Source organism: Falco punctatus (genome assembly GCF_963210335.1).
Source record: "Falco punctatus genome assembly, chromosome: 1".
Classification (NCBI taxonomy): Eukaryota; Metazoa; Chordata; class Aves; order Falconiformes; family Falconidae; genus Falco; species Falco punctatus.
In genome coordinates, this window is record NC_137580.1 from 12,822,370 (window position 1) to 12,844,174 (window position 21,805).

General features: G+C 38.4%; 1 protein-coding gene across 4 annotated transcripts in view; it reads right to left on the bottom strand.

Moving 5' to 3' along the window:
* Positions 1-21,805, bottom strand: part of INPP4B (inositol polyphosphate-4-phosphatase type II B) — a 356,888-nt gene that overhangs the window by 94,974 nt on the left and 240,109 nt on the right. For all 4 annotated transcript variants that reach the window (XM_080403492.1, XM_080403493.1, XM_080403494.1 and 1 more), the window contains 3 exons: positions 19,438-19,568; positions 12,345-12,449; positions 5,997-6,105 (listed from right to left, as the gene is read on the bottom strand). In XM_080403492.1, the coding sequence (XP_080259618.1) occupies positions 5,997-6,105; positions 12,345-12,449; positions 19,438-19,568 (345 nt within the window). The remainder of the gene's footprint in view (positions 1-5,996; positions 6,106-12,344; positions 12,450-19,437; positions 19,569-21,805) is intronic.

Below are 21,805 nucleotides of genomic sequence, written 5' to 3' on the forward strand. Positions count from 1 at the left end.
TAACAAAGTTTTTGCCTGAGAATAAATACCGCAATACGCTAAATGTCTAATTTTTAATGACACTCCATGTAACTCCACTCCTGCTGTTAACTGAGTAATTTCTGTGACTGAGTTAAATTGTCACCATCTGGGACTGGGTTAAAATCTTTGAACAATGAACATTTGACCTCACATTTTTCACGGTCAAAACTGCAGACGTTAACATCAAGAATACAGTTAAAGCATACACAGCATGAACATCTAGCCCCAGATAACCTCGAGCTTATGACATTACTGAAGATACCAATTTGGTGGCTTATTTATGCATCACATGTATTCTGTCTAAAGTGGGAAGTTATGATTAAAAATAAATTGCTACATAAAAAAAAAACAAAACAAAACCAAACCTCAGAGTTTTCACTGCCTCAGGAAACAAAAACAAACCATATGATCAGTACTGAAGTTTGGAAAACAAGCCTGAGAGAGATCAGAAGTTCGAATTTATTTTTTTCCCTAAGATTCCCTTGCAAACTTAGAAATTCTGATTTTGAATACTGAGGAAAATGAAATTACGTTATTACTTCTGTCTAATCTATATTTACTTGTGAAGCCCAAATCTCCACAAATCCTTATCTTGAAGCAATGGCTAAGGTTGTATGCACAGACCTTCTATTGCTGCTCTTCTGTTTCCTCTTCACTCCTAACTGACCCTTGGAATAACTCTGCATCAATGCCTTCAGCTGGCAATGGGACATGAGCTTCAGTGAAAAGAAAGGTCAACATGCCCATCATCAGCTTTCTAGAGACCCAGGTAGGACAGATGCCACAGTGGATACATTAATCTCACAGCGAATCTTCCTAGGAAGACTCCCTACAGGAAGGCTGAATGCCTAGGGAAAGCTTTCCACATTCTTCAAATTAGTTTTAGAGTGTCTTACACAGGTGGAAAGATGCAAACAGCCTTTAAAATAGGGGAGAATTTCATGCCTGGTAACTGAGCACAGTTCTTATAGAAGGAAAAAGGTACGGTGCCCCACCATAAGCCTGAGGCTAAATAGTGCCTTTCAGTGCAGCCTCTTCCTGGCCGCCTGCCGAAATGTGTTAAAAGAAACAATGGCAAAGCCAGGATCCACTCTCCTCCTGCCAGTCCTAGAGTCTGTGTAGATGGAACAGTTTCTTGCTCTCCAAAACTTGCAATCCTTGCCAACCTTTGCATGCAAATCTCCCCCAACTCCTCCTTCTCTTCTTTGTCCAGCCCCAGTCCCCTTTCTTTTGTGTATGCTTAAGGAAATACTTCAGGCAATTCTGTTCAGAGAGCCTAGCGGCCGGAAAGTACTGTGATGAGATTTTTCTGTCTCAATGAATAGCACAACCTTCGGCAGTTTCTCAACAAAACTTCCAACGACCTTAATACATTGATTTTATGGTCAGTGAAAAGTTGTTCATATTCATAAAGTCTAATTTTCCTTCTCACACGCACATAGATATACACAGAGACACGAAAAATGGGAAGTGAGCAAAGAATAATGTCTCTGTGAGAAATGCTGTGCTTGACAGGCTGTGGTTTCCCTTTCAGAATAAAGGCTGCAATTAGATCAAACACAAATCATTACTATTTCAACATCTCTGTGACTTTCTGTGAAATAGTAACATTTCAGGTTCCTCAGAGAATGGAAATGGGTTGAAGGCTATGAAACTCTGGAAACAGGAACCCTGAAGATCTCGGCATTAATAAAATCTCTAGTAACAAGCACGTTAGCAAAGGAGCACACCTTGACCAAAAATCTAGGCCTTGTCAAACAAAAAAGGGTCCTTCTAGACAGTTCAAACCCAAATTAGTATGGCTTTAAAAAAAAAAAAAAATCAACAGAAAATCCTTTTCAGTACTATTCCAGCTTTAAGTTTGTGCTAATTGAAAGTAGGATAATTTCTGAAGAACTTGCCAGAAATGGTGTACAAAACCATAACAAATCACAGCACCTAATATAGCTTGTGGGACACCTCTGTTTTTCTTGATGGTTAGTACTGGGGCATTAAAAATCTCGTAATCATAAGTCTATGTGTTTTGGCTGAAGCAGAGATCATCAAATTAGATTTTACATCAGAAAATACTCTTTGATGTACACTGAAAGTGATTTATGAACACTTCAATCAGTGAGGCATTATATGGGTATAACTTACAGAATATCTGCCTTAAATGTTCCTGCACAACTGAACTCTGAAAGTAATAATTTGGTGTGCCATCTAGACTGATGAGAAGACAAGCCCTTCCATTCAGGCTGGAAGGAGAAGTAATCCATGCTTGTTTGCAGGCCAACAGAAGACTGAATCTGAACAACTGACTGACTTTCTCTTTTAGCTAGAAATAAGGAAGGAAAAAAATAAAAACAAACTAATGCAGCATTATGAAAAAAATTCTAAAATAAATGCATATCATGCACAGGTAAACACAGGTAATTACTATTCAACAATGATTTAGCATACTTTATTCGTCATACTTCATTTAGCTCAATTTAAATACTATCATGCCTAAACAAGATTTAAAAATAGCATTCATTGTTCTTACTGGTCTTATGAAGTTCACTACTAGTTACTAAAGGGACATACTGAAGTCATGCCTTATAGACATGCCTGATGTTTGCAGTGGTAAAGCCCTTTATCCGTCTCTGTTGCAGATAAAGAATAGTACAGATTGTGAATGCGTTATAAAGCAACGGACCTGGCTTCAGATCACGTACCATCAAGCCTTGCTTTCACCTGAAAGAAGAACTTTTCTCCTCCTTATCTGAGATCATATTTTCAAAAAATAACTTTTTTTTCCCTTTTAATGTGACTTTTTTGGTGGTAACAAATGAGAGAAGAATTGGAAAAATATTGCATTTTTAATAAACATTATACACCACCTTCCCTTCTTTCATCTGCATAGAAATGTATATTCTGTGTAATAGAAAATATGCCAGAGCTATCTTCAGATACATATTTTCCACATTCTTCTGTCTGATAAGCTTTCATGAAACCTATGTTTGAATCATGTTTTGGTTTGGCAATTGCAAATGCAATTATGCTCTTGCAAGATGGGGTATAACCTTGCTACCAGTTAACAGTTCCTTTTTTTTTGTTAATTGCTTAAGTATAGGTTTGAGCATGGACTATTTTATGATATGCTGACACCGCTGAATATTTCAGTAAACTGTTCTAATAATCAGCCTGAAGGTCAAAGGCATTCAAGGCATTCTGTCATGTGCACTGACAATGTCTTGAAAGCTACCAGGACTGGCTTGAGAAACAATCTCTTCCCACATCTTCCTCTAGGTCTTCAGCTCAGTTAGCCTAAAGGCAACAGCTGCTAAATCTGCATTTTTTTCTGTTCATTTTGTATTCTGACTGATATCTCAAGGTGTCACTTCTTCCTTCAACCAAAACTTCAGAAAAGCTGTTCCCATTCTACAACAGAAAATTTAAATTGTAAAAGCTGCCCCTGGAAATGCTATGCGTCCTCAAAGCATCCTCATGCAGCTAAACAAACAGGTGCATACAATATAAAGTTGTCATTGCCACAGTGAAAGAAGTTTCTCCATGGTAAGAATGAGAATGGTCCTTTTATGTATCTATTTAAAGTAGACTCACTTTGAATATTCAAATAAGTGAGATCACATTCAGAGCTTGCTTGCTCCAGCCTTTTGACTCACAAAAGTTCTTCTGGTTGAGGAAATAAAAAAAACACCATGTGGACTTTTCTCTGAGCTGCCCTCAAAGATAAAGAGAAGATGAATTTTGGAGGTTTCCTCCTTTCTAATTCATGGGAATTCATACATTAAGTGACCACTTTCTTCAGGTCTGGCAAGCAATTAGCGAAAAATTGCAGTCCCCTGTTTTCAGTGCTCAAACTTTAGTTTGTTAGCCTGACTAAGGATCTTTGTTTAGGAAGAGTCTGACAGGACAGTAAATGTCGTTATTCTAGCTGTAACATCCTAAAGACAGACTTGTGCTCTTCCAGGGGAACAAAAAAACACAAAGAAAACTGCACTGTCAGAGTAAAGGTCCAGCATCTTGTCCTCCAAAGTCACCAAAATACAGGTGCTTCGAAGGGATGCAGAAAAGTCTATGCAGCAGGGAAGATATAAGGTGATGTATAAGGTGATGTGTATGCACTGTGAAATAGGTTCAAATGCCTTAGTAAAACCTGCACAAAGGTTTACCCAGTGCTCCTGAACACAATCCTCTATCAACCCAGAGGTCTACATGGTTGAGTCAGTGAAAAAGGAATGAATGAAAATGAGAAGAGGCTCTGCTGCACTGAGTATCCTTTGCCATCTTAGGCTTCTGACAGGTGACATTGTGCAGGATCCAAAGAACAGTCTGGCCCATCTTCTCCTCCTCTCCCCTGTTATGGGCAACTAAGAAACAAGGGTATTATCCATTCATTCCTATGAGATACTGCAATACATGTTCTCCCAGGAAGACCTCAAGACAGACTGTCTCTTCCCTATAAGGCATTTCCCTTTTTTTTCTCCAATGAGCAGAAATCACAGATAATAATTTCAAGTTTGCCTCACAGCTATTCTCCACTTTGGAAACCACGTTGAGCCAATGCGGATATGCTGCAGGACTGTGCAAATGAGAAACTGTTCATTTTCTGAAAGATGAACACTGTGAGGACTGGAACTGCAAAGGACTTTTTATCACTTATGTCTTCAATTTCTTACGAAATGTAATAAACCCCCACTAAACACTATCACAACTATACTAATCAGATAGTTAAGTAGCAGATAATTTATGAAATGTCTTTAGACATTTTTTCATCAAGAAACATGTACTTCATAGGCCTCCATATCATGGGGATAAGGCTGCCTATACCAGTCTGCTGACAGCAGAATAGGTACTTGTGGTTAACACAAAGTCCATTCGTAGGTCTAACAATCAATGATATTCGTGTTTCATTAGCAGGTTTCATCACCAGAGGTGACCAGGGAAATGAAAGATTTTAGAAGATTTAATAGGGTTTTTATGCCATGCAGTACAAACAGGGAAAAAAAAAAGTTTTCAAAGGAAATATATCTGCTGGGTTTTATTTGGTTTTAGCATTAATGCCAACTTCTAGTTAACGGAGAAATCAACAGTAGATTTTTATAATTTCTTCTTTTATTCTTTATGATATTGTATCTGTGAAACTTTTTTAAGCATTAACTATAATGGGATTCATTTCCTGTGGAGTGTCGTGATGATTTAGATCAGTATACATACAGTACTTCCTGCATTCCTTTTCGAATGCTGTGTCACTGACTGCATGGGGTTGGCACAGTTAGTCCAAGTGTTGAGCAGTCACAGCTGTGGGTGCTGCCAGTGTCAGCTGTGGCTGCTTGAAACTTCTTAACAGCCATAGCAACAAACACAAATATGCTCAATACTGAGATAAAAAACCATACAACTAACACTTCTGTATGTGTTCAGTGGTTACCAAAGCATTTGAGTACAGCAATAAACTGAAACTCCAGTTAAGGCCTGTCTCTTTGCCTAGTCTTATTTTGGCTTTCTGAGGAATAAGAGTAAATTTTTATTTATTTCACAGGCATGCTAAAAAGATTTTTGTCCACATATGCCAACGGCTGTCAGAAAAGAAGATGCTATATTAAGCTGCTGTTTCTTTATTGAAAAATTGTGTATAGCTATTTTGCACTTAGCACAAGAATTACCAAAGACATATCTCATTCTGAACAATGTGTTTTCAAGCACTTATATTCCTCCAGTTTCTTATAGTATGGAAAGACAATTTCACAGTTTTTAGTATGTGTTTAAAACAAGTCTTGACACTGAAAGTAAACTGTGCTACAATTTTACTGTCCAGCAAAGGAGGGAAGACAAAGGAAAAATTTCATGAATGCATGCTTGTCCAGTTCTAGTAGATTTTAACCTAGTATTCCACATATTCAGCAGGGTAAACTGTTTTGTTACTCAGTGAGTTCCTAACATTGTAATGCAACTTTAGTATTTTCCTAGCTACTTACAAAAATACTTACTTCCGTCTTTCTGCCTCAAATTTACTCAGCAGTTTTCGGAGACCACCGTTCTTAAATCCTTGGAAATGCGCTGCTGGGGCTCCCACAGTGATGACATCATACAGAGCATCTGGAACGGGAACAGACAAGCACAGAGATTTGCATGCGTCTATGTCCAAGGTACGGCAACACTACGATACCTACCTTACAAGACGTGAGAACAAGTCTGTATTATTTCGAAGGAATAATCAAGAATCTGTGTCTCAAGGAGGCCCAAGAGCTAATCAATCTTTCCATACAGCCACCTGCACACCTAAGAAATTTTATCTGATTTATTGCTACACCTAAATTATATGCCACAGTGTAGAACAACATTCTAGCTCTGCAGTTTACAAAGCTGCCAAGTAAATTGGCCCTTCATATATTTCACTTTACTACCCCTTTCATTATTTAACTTGCAGTCATGTTAAGATGCACGGATTCATGCATTTTAGAGTCAAAAGAGACCACTATGATGGAATAGTCTGCTTGCCTGAATAATACAGGCTTACAGAATTACAGCTAATGATTTCTGCATCAAGCTTGTATCTTCTGGTTGAGTGAAGCTATTTATTTTTTCCCTAAAAAAAAAAACAAAAAAAAAAAAAACTACATTTAATCTTGATTTAAAGATTTCAAATGACAATGAATTCATTGCATTCCCAGAGAAGTTGCTCCAATGATTAATCAGGCTAGTAAAAATCTCCACTTCTTTTCTAGTTTCAATTTGTTTAGCTTCCACTTCCAGATATAACTACCTGTTTAATGCTAAACTGAAGCGCCCTGTTCTATGACATATACTTAGTCTTTATATATGTTTAGAAACAAGTCAGTTGTTTTCAGCCGAAAAGCTACCAGAAATAAACTATAGTATTGAAATTCTTGCTGATACAACAAACTGTTCTTACTCTCTGTATGTACCTGATATATATATATATGTATGTACCTGATTGAGATATATATATATTATATATATATATATATATGGGATGAACTTTTTCTGTGGATGTATGCTTACAGAACTGGAGAGATGGAACATCTTTTTCAAAAACAATTTCTCATTTTTTGCCTGTGATTGATTGCCAGTGCGGAGATGAAGATTCAGCTACATCCCAAACCACAATAACTACCCCTTCAAAGTTTAAATTTACATTTTCAGAATTTACGTTTGTACTAAGCAGTAATTGTTTTGTGCCCAAGCTTACTGAAGGTATAAAAATACAGGTCAGAATGTCTCATTCTTGAAATGTATTTCTATAGGAAATATTAGAGGATATATTTTTTTTTAGTGAACTATTTTATTCAGCAAGGAAGCTTTCCATGTAAATTAAAATCTAATCCTCTCCTAAAATAGAAATTTTCTTGCATTCTGATGATAAATATCCCTAGAAGCAAGAACAGTGTACAAATGATTCACAGTTAATGAACTATGTTTTACTTCTAGAGCTGAATCTCAAAGCATATTTGCTCAAATTAATTTGAACTCTAATGAAATGGTGACTCTTCAATTTCCACTTAAAAGGAGAAGTGACATAATTTAATTAGCCTAAGGTGAGCTTCAAGATTCTTAAATAGCCTATTCTTTCAGCTCTTCATAGAAATGTATCCATCATAAATAATCTTGGGCTACTGGAGCTCCATCGGTACTTGACAATAAGTAGTTCTATTGCTTAAAACAGTGTTGGCTTGAAACGAAAATAAGAGATGAACCCATCAGGTTAACTGAATAATGGCTTCTGAATATATTTACAGATAACTTATGAAACTAAAGGAACACATTTGAAAGACTAAACCCTAGTGCTTTTTATGACTCTGTTTTAAAAATAAATAGTGACCCTGCTTACAGCTACTCCGGGGGCGGTGGTGGTGGCTGTATTTACCCAGAAGGAAGCTTTCATTCAGCCTGTGGCCTCTTCTCAGCATGGTCAAGGGGCAGCTGTTTGAGACACAGACACACCCAGAACAGCTGAGCACCTACCCCATGCAAGCGAACATGGGAGAGTGAGGATGGCAAAGAAGAAAATGTCTACAACCCTGGTGATGGGCATGGGGCTGCCTCATTCCTACTCTCCAGAGCACAGTACACTGGAAAGCGCTGCAAGACTCGGGAGGAATGCCTTGTGACGTACTCCACTTACACATCAATGCAGGTCCCTGTGAAGGACATGCAGCATGAATGCACTGGTACAGGAATGTTTCAGGAGCTCACAACCATCACCCACTTCACGAACAGACTACTGCTGACAACTGTTTACAGTTGAGGTAAAGCTTAAAATGCAGCAGTCATAGGAGCTGCATCATATTATCAGTGTGCTCCGCCCAAATGATTAATTAGTAGATGTTAAAAAAACCCTCAACCCTTCCTCAAATACTTACTTCAGAATTTGAAGGAAGAAAATGCAAACAGAGTGCAAGGAAACTGAACTCTAAATCAACCATCATTTCATGCTAATTGTGACTCAGAAATACACTCACCTCCTACTTATACAAGTGAAACACTAACACCTGTTACACACTTGCCAAAACCCAACAATTCCTTCACCATGCAGAAATATAAACTAACTGCTCATCACTTCTTCAGAATAAAGCATAGAGCTTTTGCAACACGGTGGCAGCCACAGTGACACGGTAGAAGTTCCATAAACCTAAGCTTTGTCAGATCAATTTAAAGAGCTAAGGGATTTTTATGTCAAGCACAGCTCAGTCTCAAATTTGAAGCAACCTTCTTGCCTTCACAGCAGGCAGTGAATGTCTCACACTGGTCAGAAGCAAAATAAAAATATCTTCAGTCCCCTGAATTTATTTAAAACAACCACACTTAATGTATAAACAGGGACAAAAGCAAAGCTATGGCAATACATAAATTTAACTTCTGTAGGATGATGAACAAAGCAAAATGTAGTGTTTGCCAAATGGATAGGGATAGTTCTCCTATAATGAAATAATATTTTTCTTAAAGTGTTCCTACGAGAAGTTTAAACACACAGGTATTTTCTATTCCATGTCAGTACCCTGTACCAACCCAAATCAAAGTTCAGTAAAAGTAAACCTGTTACTGAACATGTTGAACAAAAAGCATACACACGACAGATGGGATGGGATTAAAACCTATCTTGCATTCCAAAATCAAGACATTCGACAGCGTAAGGGTTAATGACAGCTTTATGGCTCATCAGTTTGTTTAATGACCGCCTCTGTGAATGTTCACATGCTTTCTTTTTATCTTTTCTCCCCACCCCCAGCAGTCTCCAGGTTATATTCCAGGTGCCCTTTGATATAGGCCAAGCAAAGCATGAGATGAGAAAGACCAACTTGATGTCAGTGCTGCTTACTCCAGAATGATTAGCAACTACAAAAACTGTTCAAACTGTATATATCTAATACAAGACACAGCTCTTTAGTGCTCATAAAATGAGACTTATTTCTGTGGACTAAATAGATTGGACGGTGGCTATGTAATAGATACAGAAATCACTTATCCAACTAAAGGTGAACATAATAACAATTATCAATTACTTTTTTTTTATATTTATCCTATAGTGCTACCAAAATATCCTAAGCATATTGAGGAACCCATTTTGTATACAAAGACATGAAAAGAGCTCCCCGTAACTAAGGTGTCAGTCTTCCAAGAATATGTGTAAGCAGAAATTCCCTGATTTTAACACAAGTTCTCTTTATTATTAATATTTAAAAATCTCTAAAATTGAGCATAACAAAAACCATGTTATCTAATTCTCATGTCAGTAAACAACAGCAAAAGAAAAAAGGGAGAGTTTTGTAATTTAAACAAAGTTCTAAATTCAGAAGATGATTCTAACATTTATCTCTTTTTGTACCCTTTGAAATTATGCACTAATTAACCATACATCACAAGCAAAGTGGTTTTGGAGGACAAAGGAGAAAACTCATTAAAAACAAAACAAAACTCAGGTAGTGTAGAAGTCACGGGTGATTAAATGGAATATTTCATTCCAGTTTTTTATTTAGGAAATAAACGTACAATGCCCTCTTCCCAGAGAGGTTTTCTTGAAAAGACGTAAAAATAAGGTTCTGACCACCTGTCATCATTAGAAATCTAAAAATGCTTTTGAACAATCAATTAACTTCAAAACATTAGCTAAACTAAAACAGTGCTGCCATATTCTATTACTATAAATCCCCATCTTGTTAAAATGTTTGGAGGCACTGTTGTTCATTAAAAGAAGTAACAAAATATTGAACCAATATAGTATCTAACAGACAATCAGAAGTCCCTGTGTTCCAACTTGGAAGTGGATGAACATCAGCCATACACAGTATAATACTCCTATAATCACTGCTTGTACTTACTGTTTTACAATCTGCTTAGATGCAGTGTATTTATAAGGCAAAAACCTTACAGAGTGTAATTTCCCTGTTTCTAGTGACAGCAAATTTAATAGATTTCAATTTATCATCAAATTATTCACCGTGCTATGATTTGCTTATATGTTTGTATCATTACAATCTTTTATCTGTAAATGACGCTGCTAAAATTATATGCAAGCAGCAGCAACAGAATTCTGCATTAAACAGAATCACAAACATTACAGAAAATTATCACCCTTCCCGACAGTATTAGAAGTTCAAAGTATTTTCAGTGTTATCAGTGAGATGTTTTCACTTAACGCTAAGCAAATGCTTATGTGGTACAGGGTAGCACTGAATAAGTTGACTTAGGCACAAGCAGCACTGAGCTCATTAAGGCTTCCTAAGAAATAGGACACACTAAGTTCAAAAGTAGCACCGTCCTTAATGTCCACGCAACTCGCATCACAGGCTGGCGAGTGCATCCCCGCAATCTCTGGGAGGAAATGTATTGTGCTCTATCACCATCTCTGGTGGCACAGTGGGGAAAAAATACCCACACCACCTTAGAAACAAGACAGGTAAGCGTGGCTTTTAGACTACACTGACACTATGGATTGCAATGAAAAATTAAGCCAATGCCCTAGAACAATGTGACTCTTACTAAACATTGTGCAGTGTGTCAGTATGAATTATGGCAGTATTAGTTCTGCATTGCCATAACAGAATACTTTTAACCACACACAGGTTACCAATACATTTCAGTCAACATATATTCTGCATTTAATTATTTGTTTGAGGTATCACAGAAACAAAATGAGCACAACACTCCTGATAATTATTTTAAAAAAAGAACTCAAAAGAAATTTAGATAACCACTCCACAGTTTCCCAAGAGCTGCAGTCAGTAACCAAAACCTGTGGTGTCAAAAGGTGAGGCAGAGAAATCCCTTGCACAGCTTTAACTTTGGACCTGACGCCTAAGTTTCAGCACAGACTCAGGACTTCTGATCAATCTCAGCGGCACTATGTCCGGGGGCAGGTTACAGAACTTGTAGAGAAAAGTGGAGGATGGGCAAGCTGATCATTTCTTTGATCTCATGATTTACTTCAGTGTGGTCCTCCATGGACAGTACACACACAGTTGCTCTAGAAATATTCCAAACGACATCCAAAACAGAAAGCTTGGGTTTTAGAAGCAAGTACACAGGCCTGAGAGAATAAAATCAAATCCTTCAGGAAGACAGGCAGGTTCCAGATAAGTATGCAAAACAAAGGCAGGAAATAACCACACAGTAAGTTTCTTGAACCCATTAAAATGAAAAATTAAACACTTTAAGCCTGTGCAGCAGTATGCATTCTTAAATAAAGAATCTGGAAGCTTGATTTTGTTTTTATTAAAAAAATAAGACAACCACCAAACAAACTAACAAAAAAAGCCACAATCTAGTCATACAAGAAACCTTCTGTATCAAGCCATACTGCATGAATCTTGTGAACAAGCTAATTTCACTGATTGGCAAAACACACTCAACATGAAATCTATCTTAGAATTTTCTTTAAAAGTCAAGCGTACTTTTTGATATTCTTTTCTCCTCAACCTTCTTCCAAATCCACGTAAGCCTAAATTGCACATGAATTTACTAAAATATAAAATCAATTCAATACTATTACTTTCTGTGGTTTTTTATCTGCAGCACCTTTACCTCCTACCTACAAAGTTTAATAAGACTGTTACCAATATCCTACTATTAAGTGAAAAACTCAAAAATACCAAGATTCAGCTCTCTAAACAGCATACCTTTCAGTTCTATCACGATTTTAAATTTCATGTGAAAGCATGTCCACCTAATGTTCATCCTTGAAACTGGATATATAAATCAAGATATTTACATCTTTACAAGGGCTAAAATGGAAACCATACCTCTCAGCTGCAACTTTAATTGTATTTCAATGCATACTTTGTCATACTTGGGGAATTTCTCTGCAGAATATACTTTACCTTTCAATCGAGGACTATGCACGTGCATTCTTTGCAGATGAAGATTTATTGGGATGAATTCTAATGTTTTTTCTCCTTTGCTACAGCTTGATTTGAAGGAAGAACCTGAAAAACAAAAGTTTAAAGAATCATTATCTTAAGCACCCAGCAGATGTTTTGTCTTCTTTTCAATGTGAGGACAATGTTTGTATGTTAGGAGTCGTCTTTAATTTACTTTTAATGTGCGACTGTATATTAGGAGAAGAATGGTTCACTAACTTGAGTCTCAGCATGTATCCATATTGAAAGCAACAACACAGCTTTTAATTCACAGAACAATGTGATTTTTTAATTCTAGGTGATAGACGTTTTTTCCCTCTGTATGAAATCCGTCTACAGCCTGCTGAAACAATGTCACAGTTAATGTGCATTATGTTTATTCTGTGCTAAGGACACATGGGTACAGAGCTATGATGGTGATGCATTTTCACCAAGTAACATTTTTTTATTCAAACACAAGTATTGAAGTATTACATTCACCAGGCTATGCACTCTTCCTATTAATTCAAATAAAGAAACAAACTAGCTTAAGAAAAATTGTAAATTAGTTTTCTTTCTAAAAAGCCAGAATCACAAGCAGCACAACACTATGGAAAAGAAAAAATCATCTGGTTGCATACTTCAAAAGTATGAGATTATTGTATTATATACCCTATGGTGGTATACAGGAATATAATTAAAGCCTGACAGTATGAAAAAGTAATTTACCTGGAGATATTTGATACAGCATATATATAAAAAGAAAGGGTGCAGTTTAGGAAAGAGAGGTGGTCCTATCCTCTCACTCAGTCAGCCCATACTTAGATCATTTTTTCAGCACCCTATCATTTTGCCAAGCATTAATCATTTGGACTAAAATTCCTCTGATTCAGATAAGATTAAAAATAAAATATCTTTGGAAAGGTTCAACCTTTTCTTGCAAACAACAACAACAAAAAAAGACAAATTCTTTTTGACTTGCTCAGTGAAGTCTTGCTAGAGGTTATCTGTTGAAACTGCCATAGATTCCAACAGGACTAACATTGAGTCTCCCAATGCAAATCACATTGCCAAAGTGAACCAGTGATGCTCCAGACCAGTCAACCCTGCTTAGGCTGCCACCTAAGTTTAGTAACTGAAAGCAATACATTAACAAAGATTAAGAGCAAAGGTAGTAAAAAAAGCAATTGACAGGAGTCAAAGATTCAGATTTGATAGGAAACCTGGGGATACAGGCAGGAACCAGGAGTCACTGATGATGAGGAACAGCAGTGGGAAACCTGTACTTGGACAGTGCAGAAAAGCAAAATTATGGGAGCAGCGAAAGGAACTCGAACTATATCAAAAACGAAATGGGAATAGTGCAGGTGAGAACACTGTAAATAATTAGGAAAGAAAACAGAAAAGGGGCAGATTATTTATGAGAATTTAGCTGAGATCATGGTCAAAGCTTAAGGAATGATAACTGGGTCTGAAACAAGGAAGCACTGGCAGACTAAGAGAATAAAATGACAGCAAATTAAAAGGGACAGGCAAAAGAAGAGTAGGAGGGAGGAGGTCTGCTCTCCCTGGAGTACACATCTATCCTGAACTGGAGTAGAACACATGCAGCATTGCTGAGTCTTGTTATTCTTCTTTTCAGAAAAGATCTGTGAAACAAGAATCCATCCCCATCCAGTGAGTGCCAGAAACATATGGGATAATAACCACCCACTGCTATTGGTTATTCTGTTTACCCAGGTATGAGAGATCCATGCAGTGGAATTAATATCTCAATCTGCATATTATAAAACTAATTTTCAGTATAGTTTGTTTTCACATAACCTGGTAAGTTGTACTGAAGGACCAAGAAAAATAGATTCCTTCTATTAAAATAGTTGTTGTTATTGTTGCAAGATTAAACTCTTCAGAGTTAGGAAATACCAGAATATAGATGCAACCTTCATTTGACATCCACCCGAAGAGGTGCTGTGATACAGCCTTCAATGACATATCACATACTATTTTTTTGCAGCTCATTGAATGCTTAGGGTCTTTGCTGCTCACTGTAGAAGCAGTGTTTCATATTTTCTTTCCAACTTTTACTTTGCTATTTGGATTCACATATATTGCTCAAGGATCCAACAAAACCAGGATTATTAATTTCCTCAAACCTGTCTACCACATGCATAACAGTTGCTAATGGCTTTACAAATATTTATAGAATAATTCTAACTGGCTGAATAAAAGGGATATAATTTTATCCATTCTAATGGCAGAGAATAACTAAGGTCAAAGCATTTAGGAAACAATGCATCGTTATGAGATACAGGGGATCTCATTCTACAGAGCATGCATTATAAAGCAACATCACATTCCATTTTGGAAGCACAGCTCCCACCGAGCTGAATTACATCCATAAGTACTGAATACTTCTGCAAATCATCTTGCTTCTATTTCTAGGCTTCCAAAAAGGAACACCATACCCTAACCACTTCTGAAGTCTGACTTGCCTAGTGTCACATAGGAACTTTGTGACAGAGGCAGGGATAGTGTCCAATTCTCCACAGCAATATTAAATTGCCTTAACCTCAATTGTATTTTCTTCTCCTTCTAGGGCTGGATGAATGAAAAAAATTCAGTTTGATGACTGAAGTGGAAAAAAAAAATACTCTGTGTGGGTGTAAATTATTTCAGGTCAAACTAAAACAAAACAATTTCAAAGTTCTACTCCCTTCCAAAACCACAAATCCGTGTTTTAGATTAACCTGAAATTATTTGTTTTGATGTTACCTAACCCTTTCAGACTCCTGTTATGTTTTCTTGAAATAAAAATACTTAGCATTCTCTATAATTCTACCCATTTCTGAGGATAAAAGTGTTTGTCAAAACAACTTAAATTAGAAATAGTCTTAATTTGCTTAAACCTCAATTTTAAGTAAATATGCTGCTAAACCAAAATTGCTAATACTAATGCAGTCACCTGATACTTTCATTCCAATCTCTCAATTTTTAAAAGAAATTAATTGTTCTACTAACAACAGTTTTCTCCATTAAATTCCACAAATAGCTCAGTTGAGCGTGAAAGTAGGTATCTCTTGGAAAACACAATTTGGGAACAGTTTGGAAAAATTTTAGCTGCAGATGCTATCTCCCCTTCTATACTCTGCTTACTTAGGAGTGAACAGTGTCTTTCCTAGCATTGATACAAAAGCAGATCGGAGATATGTGTACCTAGATGACTTACATGGAGTTGGTCCTTCAGAATTGTTTGACAAGATACGTGTAAAATACTGCTTGTTAAAGGAAAGCAATTTTTCAGTGAGTAGCAGAGCAAAAATGTTAAACATGTTAACATTAACCCTGCTTTTGATGTACCAAGGAAGGAGAACAATGTCAATGAGTTTGTGCTTCCACATATCTCTGGCTGCCAACACGGCAGTGAAGCAAAGGCAGTGGCAAAGCACTCCTTGGCTTTCCTAGAAGAATGTAGCCAGTTGGCATTGTCTTAAAATGAGGGTTCCTGAAATAGCAACCTGACTCAGGAATTTTGCATCTGAGGCCAGGTAACAAAAGCCTGGTCTAGTTTAGAAATCAACCTTACTGAGTTCTTAAGTAGAAGTACTGCTGATTGCAACTACCCCTACTAGGATGGCTGCTTGTTTCTGAGCAGATCTGGATCTCCAGTGCAGATGCACAGGTACTCCAGAGCACTGAAATTTTCAAGCTGTTTCAGAATGGAGAGAACTGCTTCAACACAAACTCAGGTAACGTGCTAACTATGATAAAGTAGAGAAGCTTAGTGGTACAGGCTGAACTGTAAAGCAAAATATTTTTTGGCATGAATCTTTGACAATGGCAAAGTAAAGACCATTGATACACATTGACCTGAAAAGTCTGAATTGAAGTTATACTCACATCTCTCCTCTTAGCATCTTCTATCTTGTACTTAAATTTCCTGTCTTTACAATGTTCTGTCAACTACATTAGCAACTACAGAATGAAGTCAAATATATGTCTGTCTTGCTTTTCTTATCAAACACTATAATCTTGCTTTTAAAAGTATAATGTGTACTGTTTATAGAGAAAAAAAATCCCAAATGGGAATGGAAGTGGAACCGGGACACTGCACCCTAAAACATGCAATGAATTTTATCCACATCCCCTCCATTCCTTTGAAAAAAAAAAAAAAAAGAAGTAGGGACAAGTTTCTGAAAATTGTATGCAGGGAGATTAATCTCTGTCTCTGTTCTACACAGAACTGCAATTACTTGTGGCAAATGATCTAGGCAGAAAAAAAATCTGATTAAAGACAAGTAATGGACAGCAGAAGCATATAAGAATCTCTTCTAGATTTTGTTTTACTTTTGGGCAGCCAATCCTACATTGCCTATAGGATCAAAATGCAGATTTGAGGTTTTAGTCTAGCTCTACATACATATACACAACAGACACGCCCCTTTTATATTTATAATTAAAAATCATAGTGCATTTTTATGCAAATATAGTGCAGGGTTAAAACTAAATACTGTCTTCATTAGAAGGACCAGGCTATTATTTGGCTTTAGAATGTACACATACATATCATGCTGATCACAATAAAATAAGTTTTCAAATGTTAAAGTAACTTTTCACACAAGATGCACAATCAGGGGTTTTCCAAGTATAAACCAAGTATTTTACCAGCACTACATTAGTAAGGGGGGGAAAAAGGGTTGTTGAAAAAATGAGCTTTAGGTATGTACCTGACTGTTCACCTCCAAATTAACACCTCTTCATTATTTCTCATCCTCACTACAATTACCAGGTTGCTTTGGTTTTCTGCTCTGGTTTGTTTTTGGAAAAATGTTCGTACTCTTTTGTATATGTGCTGGTACTGTCTTCCTCAACAATCTCAAGTTCCCTGGTCTACTGCTGTTCTTTCAAATCACAGTACAGACAGGTCATTTAAAAATCACCAACTCTTTTTAAATTCACTTGGCACAATACGGGTCTTGAAGGATTTGGGCTTAATAGATTACATTGTCTTTTTTTTATCTCAAAAGTTAATTTCAAGATTTCCCTGCAAATTATAATTATTACATTGATGCCTTGATAATCTGTATGTATTGCCTTATACATGATACTTTAGAGTGCCTTCAAAGTGTAATCAGCAAAGTATGAAAGATATATATATATATTTGTTAAAGCAGAGGAACATAAGAAGTGTCATACTGGATCAGACTGCCGAAATCGGAACTGGAATATTCTGATGATGGTAAACAAATATAAATAAAAGAAATTCCACTTTTGCAACCAAAATGCAAATTATCAGACAACATTTAGTGTAACAGATGAGATTTTTTTCCCCATAAATTTAAGCAGGTGATCAACTGCTCCCAAAATGCTTAGTGTTTCAGTTAGAGGCTGTTTTTAGTTCATACACTGAAACACAATTTCTCTTTTCCTGTGACCAAGAAAGCTATCCCAGAGCGATCTCGAATGAGAAATACCATGCTTAGTCCTGTATTAGAAGATGGTGGCTATAGGATAAAAGTATAGCTTTAATACTTGTTTTGGAAAAGAAAGATTTGTGCCTCACCTACTAAATGCAGCAGATTATAATAAAAGTAAATGTACCCAACTCTCTATAAGAAGAAATTATTCTGCTATGCACTTTAGTTATATATTGAACTAAACCCAAATTGCTCCATTTCTTGGTACACACAAAGTTTTGTTTGGACTATGGAGAAAGCTAGAATTAATTAAGAAAATACTGCAAATTCTACATAAATATATATACCAGATATTTCAAAAGCTGTTATCATTCTTTATACCTCTATTTTTACAAACATTCATGACCAAAACATATCTCTTTTTTTTCCAGAAATATTCTAGGTTGCAAACCTACATATATGTAACATAATGCCCAGTATTTACCTCTGACATGCACTGCTATGCCTATACACACACACTTATAGGAGTAAGGCCACAGTGAGAACATCTAATAGTGAAAATATAGAGTGAAAGAGCATATGCAAGCAACAGTGGCAAGCATGGTCATCGAAAACACGTATTTGAGATGGTGACTCTGAGGACTGGAGTTACAAATCTAACACCAGCAACAAAGAAGCAATAAGGCCTCTGTAGGAATACAGAACAAATGTGCCCATTTCCTTCCAAAACACCTCTAAAACTAGGGGAGAGGAAGAAAAGCATCCTATAAAAAGACAGAAATCTTTGTTTTCTCAAAATACAGCTGTTATTCAGGAAATAATTCCAGTAGTCTCGCAACACAGAAAAGAATTACAGTAAGTTTCTTGAATGATTTGTGATAAAAACAAAAGAAATTCAAAGGGAGAAAAAATTTCTTCTGCAGTCTTTTTCTTTTTATGAGTAAGAATTACTACAGGAGGAAAAGACTTGCTGTCTTTTCTGAACATTTGTCACTGATGATGTCTTACTCCACTGGCATGCAGACGCTATGATACATTATAGACCCTGACCACAGGACTATGGCAGATATTAGCAGAACAAACACCCAGTGCACATCAGAATATAAGACCTCTGTCCCCACAGGAAAAAGCAAGGCAGCACGTACTGCTGTTTCTAGGCTGAGGACAGACTGCTTATCCCATATTAATTCTGTGTTTACCTGGCACAATGTGGGCAATGACAACTATTGTGCTGAGGATATGCAAAGCATAGCTAGGTGTTATGTTACCCTGCAGAGTGTTAAATATAACTGAAGTTTCAAGAAAAATTGACAAAACTACCTCTAAGGTTGGTTTCAAGTGCCAGATGGTATTCAATACTAGAAGAGCAGTGTATTCAAGGGAGCGTGCAATTAAAACACCCCCACCCCCCACCCCCATTTCTCCAGCTTTTTTGGCTGCTGTGTAACCATGTACCATGCTAACTGTGAAAAACTGCTGGAACGCATGGAAATTATTTAGGAAACAGGGCACCTGTGAGTATCTCAGAAATACAATTACAAATATTTCATATTTCATTTTTATGTGGCTGAATATGCCAGTATTTAATAACAATCAATCTAGTTAATTCTTACCTGCTCCAGAAGAGGAGAGGCTATTTTCATAGAAGCATAGATTCATACCTGTATGCTTTCCAAGCTCTGCAAGAGTATCCTGGTACATGCTCAGCATCTGATCACAATGAGCAATAACACTTTTGCGCATATTGTCCCAGTGAGGAGCAAGTTCTCCCAAGTCTTTAAGTTCCTGATTCCTGTATCAAAAGACAAAAAGAGAAGGTGCTAATAAAGTCATTAATCTATTAACATCCATTCAAATTAACCCAAAATCAGTTTGTTAAAAAAAACCACACCACAAAATCACTTCCTAATTGAAATAAAATCTGTTTTCAGGGTGCTTGTAAAATCTGTTGATTTCACCTACACAATAAAGAGTGTCAAATCAGTGAATAATACAGTAATTTGTGTTCAAAACTAATCTGGTACAAATGCAATAGCCTGCAAACTGAAATATTATTTCTTCCCTGGGGGTAAGAATGCTTTCAGGTTCCAGAGAGCTGTGTTCACAGCAAGTAACTTTTTGCGAGGAAATATTAAACACAGTTGTAAAGAATACAAAGCTTGCTCCTTTTCCAACACCTGCAACATAGGTGTTAGGATAAACTCTGCTCTGCTCTCTGGATACTTTCCTACACATCATAAACAGTTCTAGCAGCATTTCTACAATGGTCTGTTTAACCAACACACCAGCCCTCACATTTCTTTTGTGTTCAAAAAAACTCCAAACAAACCAACACCACCCCACCCCCCATCAGTCCCCTAGAACTCAGGTCAAAACAGCAGTATTATGGTAACCAAACATGTCACTGAAAATCCAAAAGGAAATCCTTTAACAAATTATCAGGTTTCCTGTACACCCTTGAGAGCTGACCTGGGTGAAATAGAGATCACTCTAATTTCCTACACAAACAAGCATAGTTAACAGTACACTGGGCTTTCTGTTAGTTTTCTTCACTTGCAAATTAAGTTCATCCTGTATCTACCTCAAAGCCACTTGGAGGACTTGCTTTTAAAGAACTGGAATTGTTCAGGAGAAAACTTGTGCAACACAATCAACTAATTTTTCTCAATTTCTTCAAAGCAGCAAGCAGACTGTTTCACTGCAATTCTTGGAAGACCCCCAAAAGACTTGCAGAGGACAGCTCTTACATATAGGAAAAATTACTCAAGTAAAAGGAAAAACAGGAGGAGAGGGGGCAGAAAGTGGGACAAAAAGACCAACAAGTCTGCAGCACAGGAACATAGAGCTACACTTACCACAACAGTTCTGACCACCAGCCAAAAAGTCTTAAAATTATTTGCTAAACAGAAAACCCCCACATTGATACACTGAAGTCTTCCCCATCATTATTAGCTTTGCATTAGAGTGAACAGTATTAAAATCAGAGCACCACAGAATGGTCAGGGTTTGGAAGTGACCTCTGACCATCACCCAGCCCAACCCCTGCCACAGCAGGGTCACCCAGAGCGGGCTGCACAGGATCACGTCCAGGCGGGTTCTGAGTGTCTCCAGAGGAGGGGACCCCCCAGCCCCTCTGGGCAGCCTGCCCCAGCGCTCTGCCACCCTCACGGTGAAGAAGTTCTCCCTCACGTTCAGAGGGAGCTGCCTGTGCCTCGGCGTGTGCCCGTTGCCCCTCGCCCTGTCGCTGGGCACCGCTGGCAGAGCCTGGCCCCGTCCTCCTGGCGCTGGCCCTGAAGCTGTTTGCAGCCATCGCTCAGAGCCCTCTCAGCCCTCCCTTCCCCGGGCTGAGCAGCCGCAGGTGTCCCAGCCTGCCCTCCCCCGGGAGGTGCCCAGGCCCCTCACCCCCTGCGCAGCCCCCGCCGGGCCCTCCCCAGCAGCTCCCCGTCTCTGGAACTGGGGAGCCCAGCGCTGGGCACAGCATTCCCGGGGCGGCCTCCCCAGGGCAGAGCCGAGGGGCAGGGTCACCTCCCTGCGCCTGCTGGCCACGCTCCTCCTCATGCCCCCCAGGGCGCCACCGGCCTCCTGGGCCACCGGGGCTGGCTGCCGGCCCGGGGGCAGCTGCTGTGCCCCGGCACTGCCCGGCCCTTCCCCGCAGAGCTGCCTCCCCGCAGGCAGCCCCCAGCCCCTGCTGGTGCGTGGGGCTGTGCCCCCCCGGGGCAGGGCCTGGCACCGGCCTCTGCTGGGCTCCATCAGGTCCCTCCTGCCCAGCTCTCCAGCCTGCCCAGCTCTCGCCGGATGGCAGCGCAGCCTCTGGGGCATCAGCCGCTCCTCCCGCCTTTGTACCAGCCACCAGCCTGCTGAGGGGACGCTCTGTGCCTTCGCCCAGGTCACCGGTGAATCAGCTGAACGGGACTGGGCCCAGCACTGAGCCCTGGGCAGCACCGCTGGCCACAGGCCTCCAGCTGGGCTCTGCGCTGCTGGTCACAGCCCTCTCAGCTCCGCCGTTCAGCCAGTTCCCAATCTACCTCA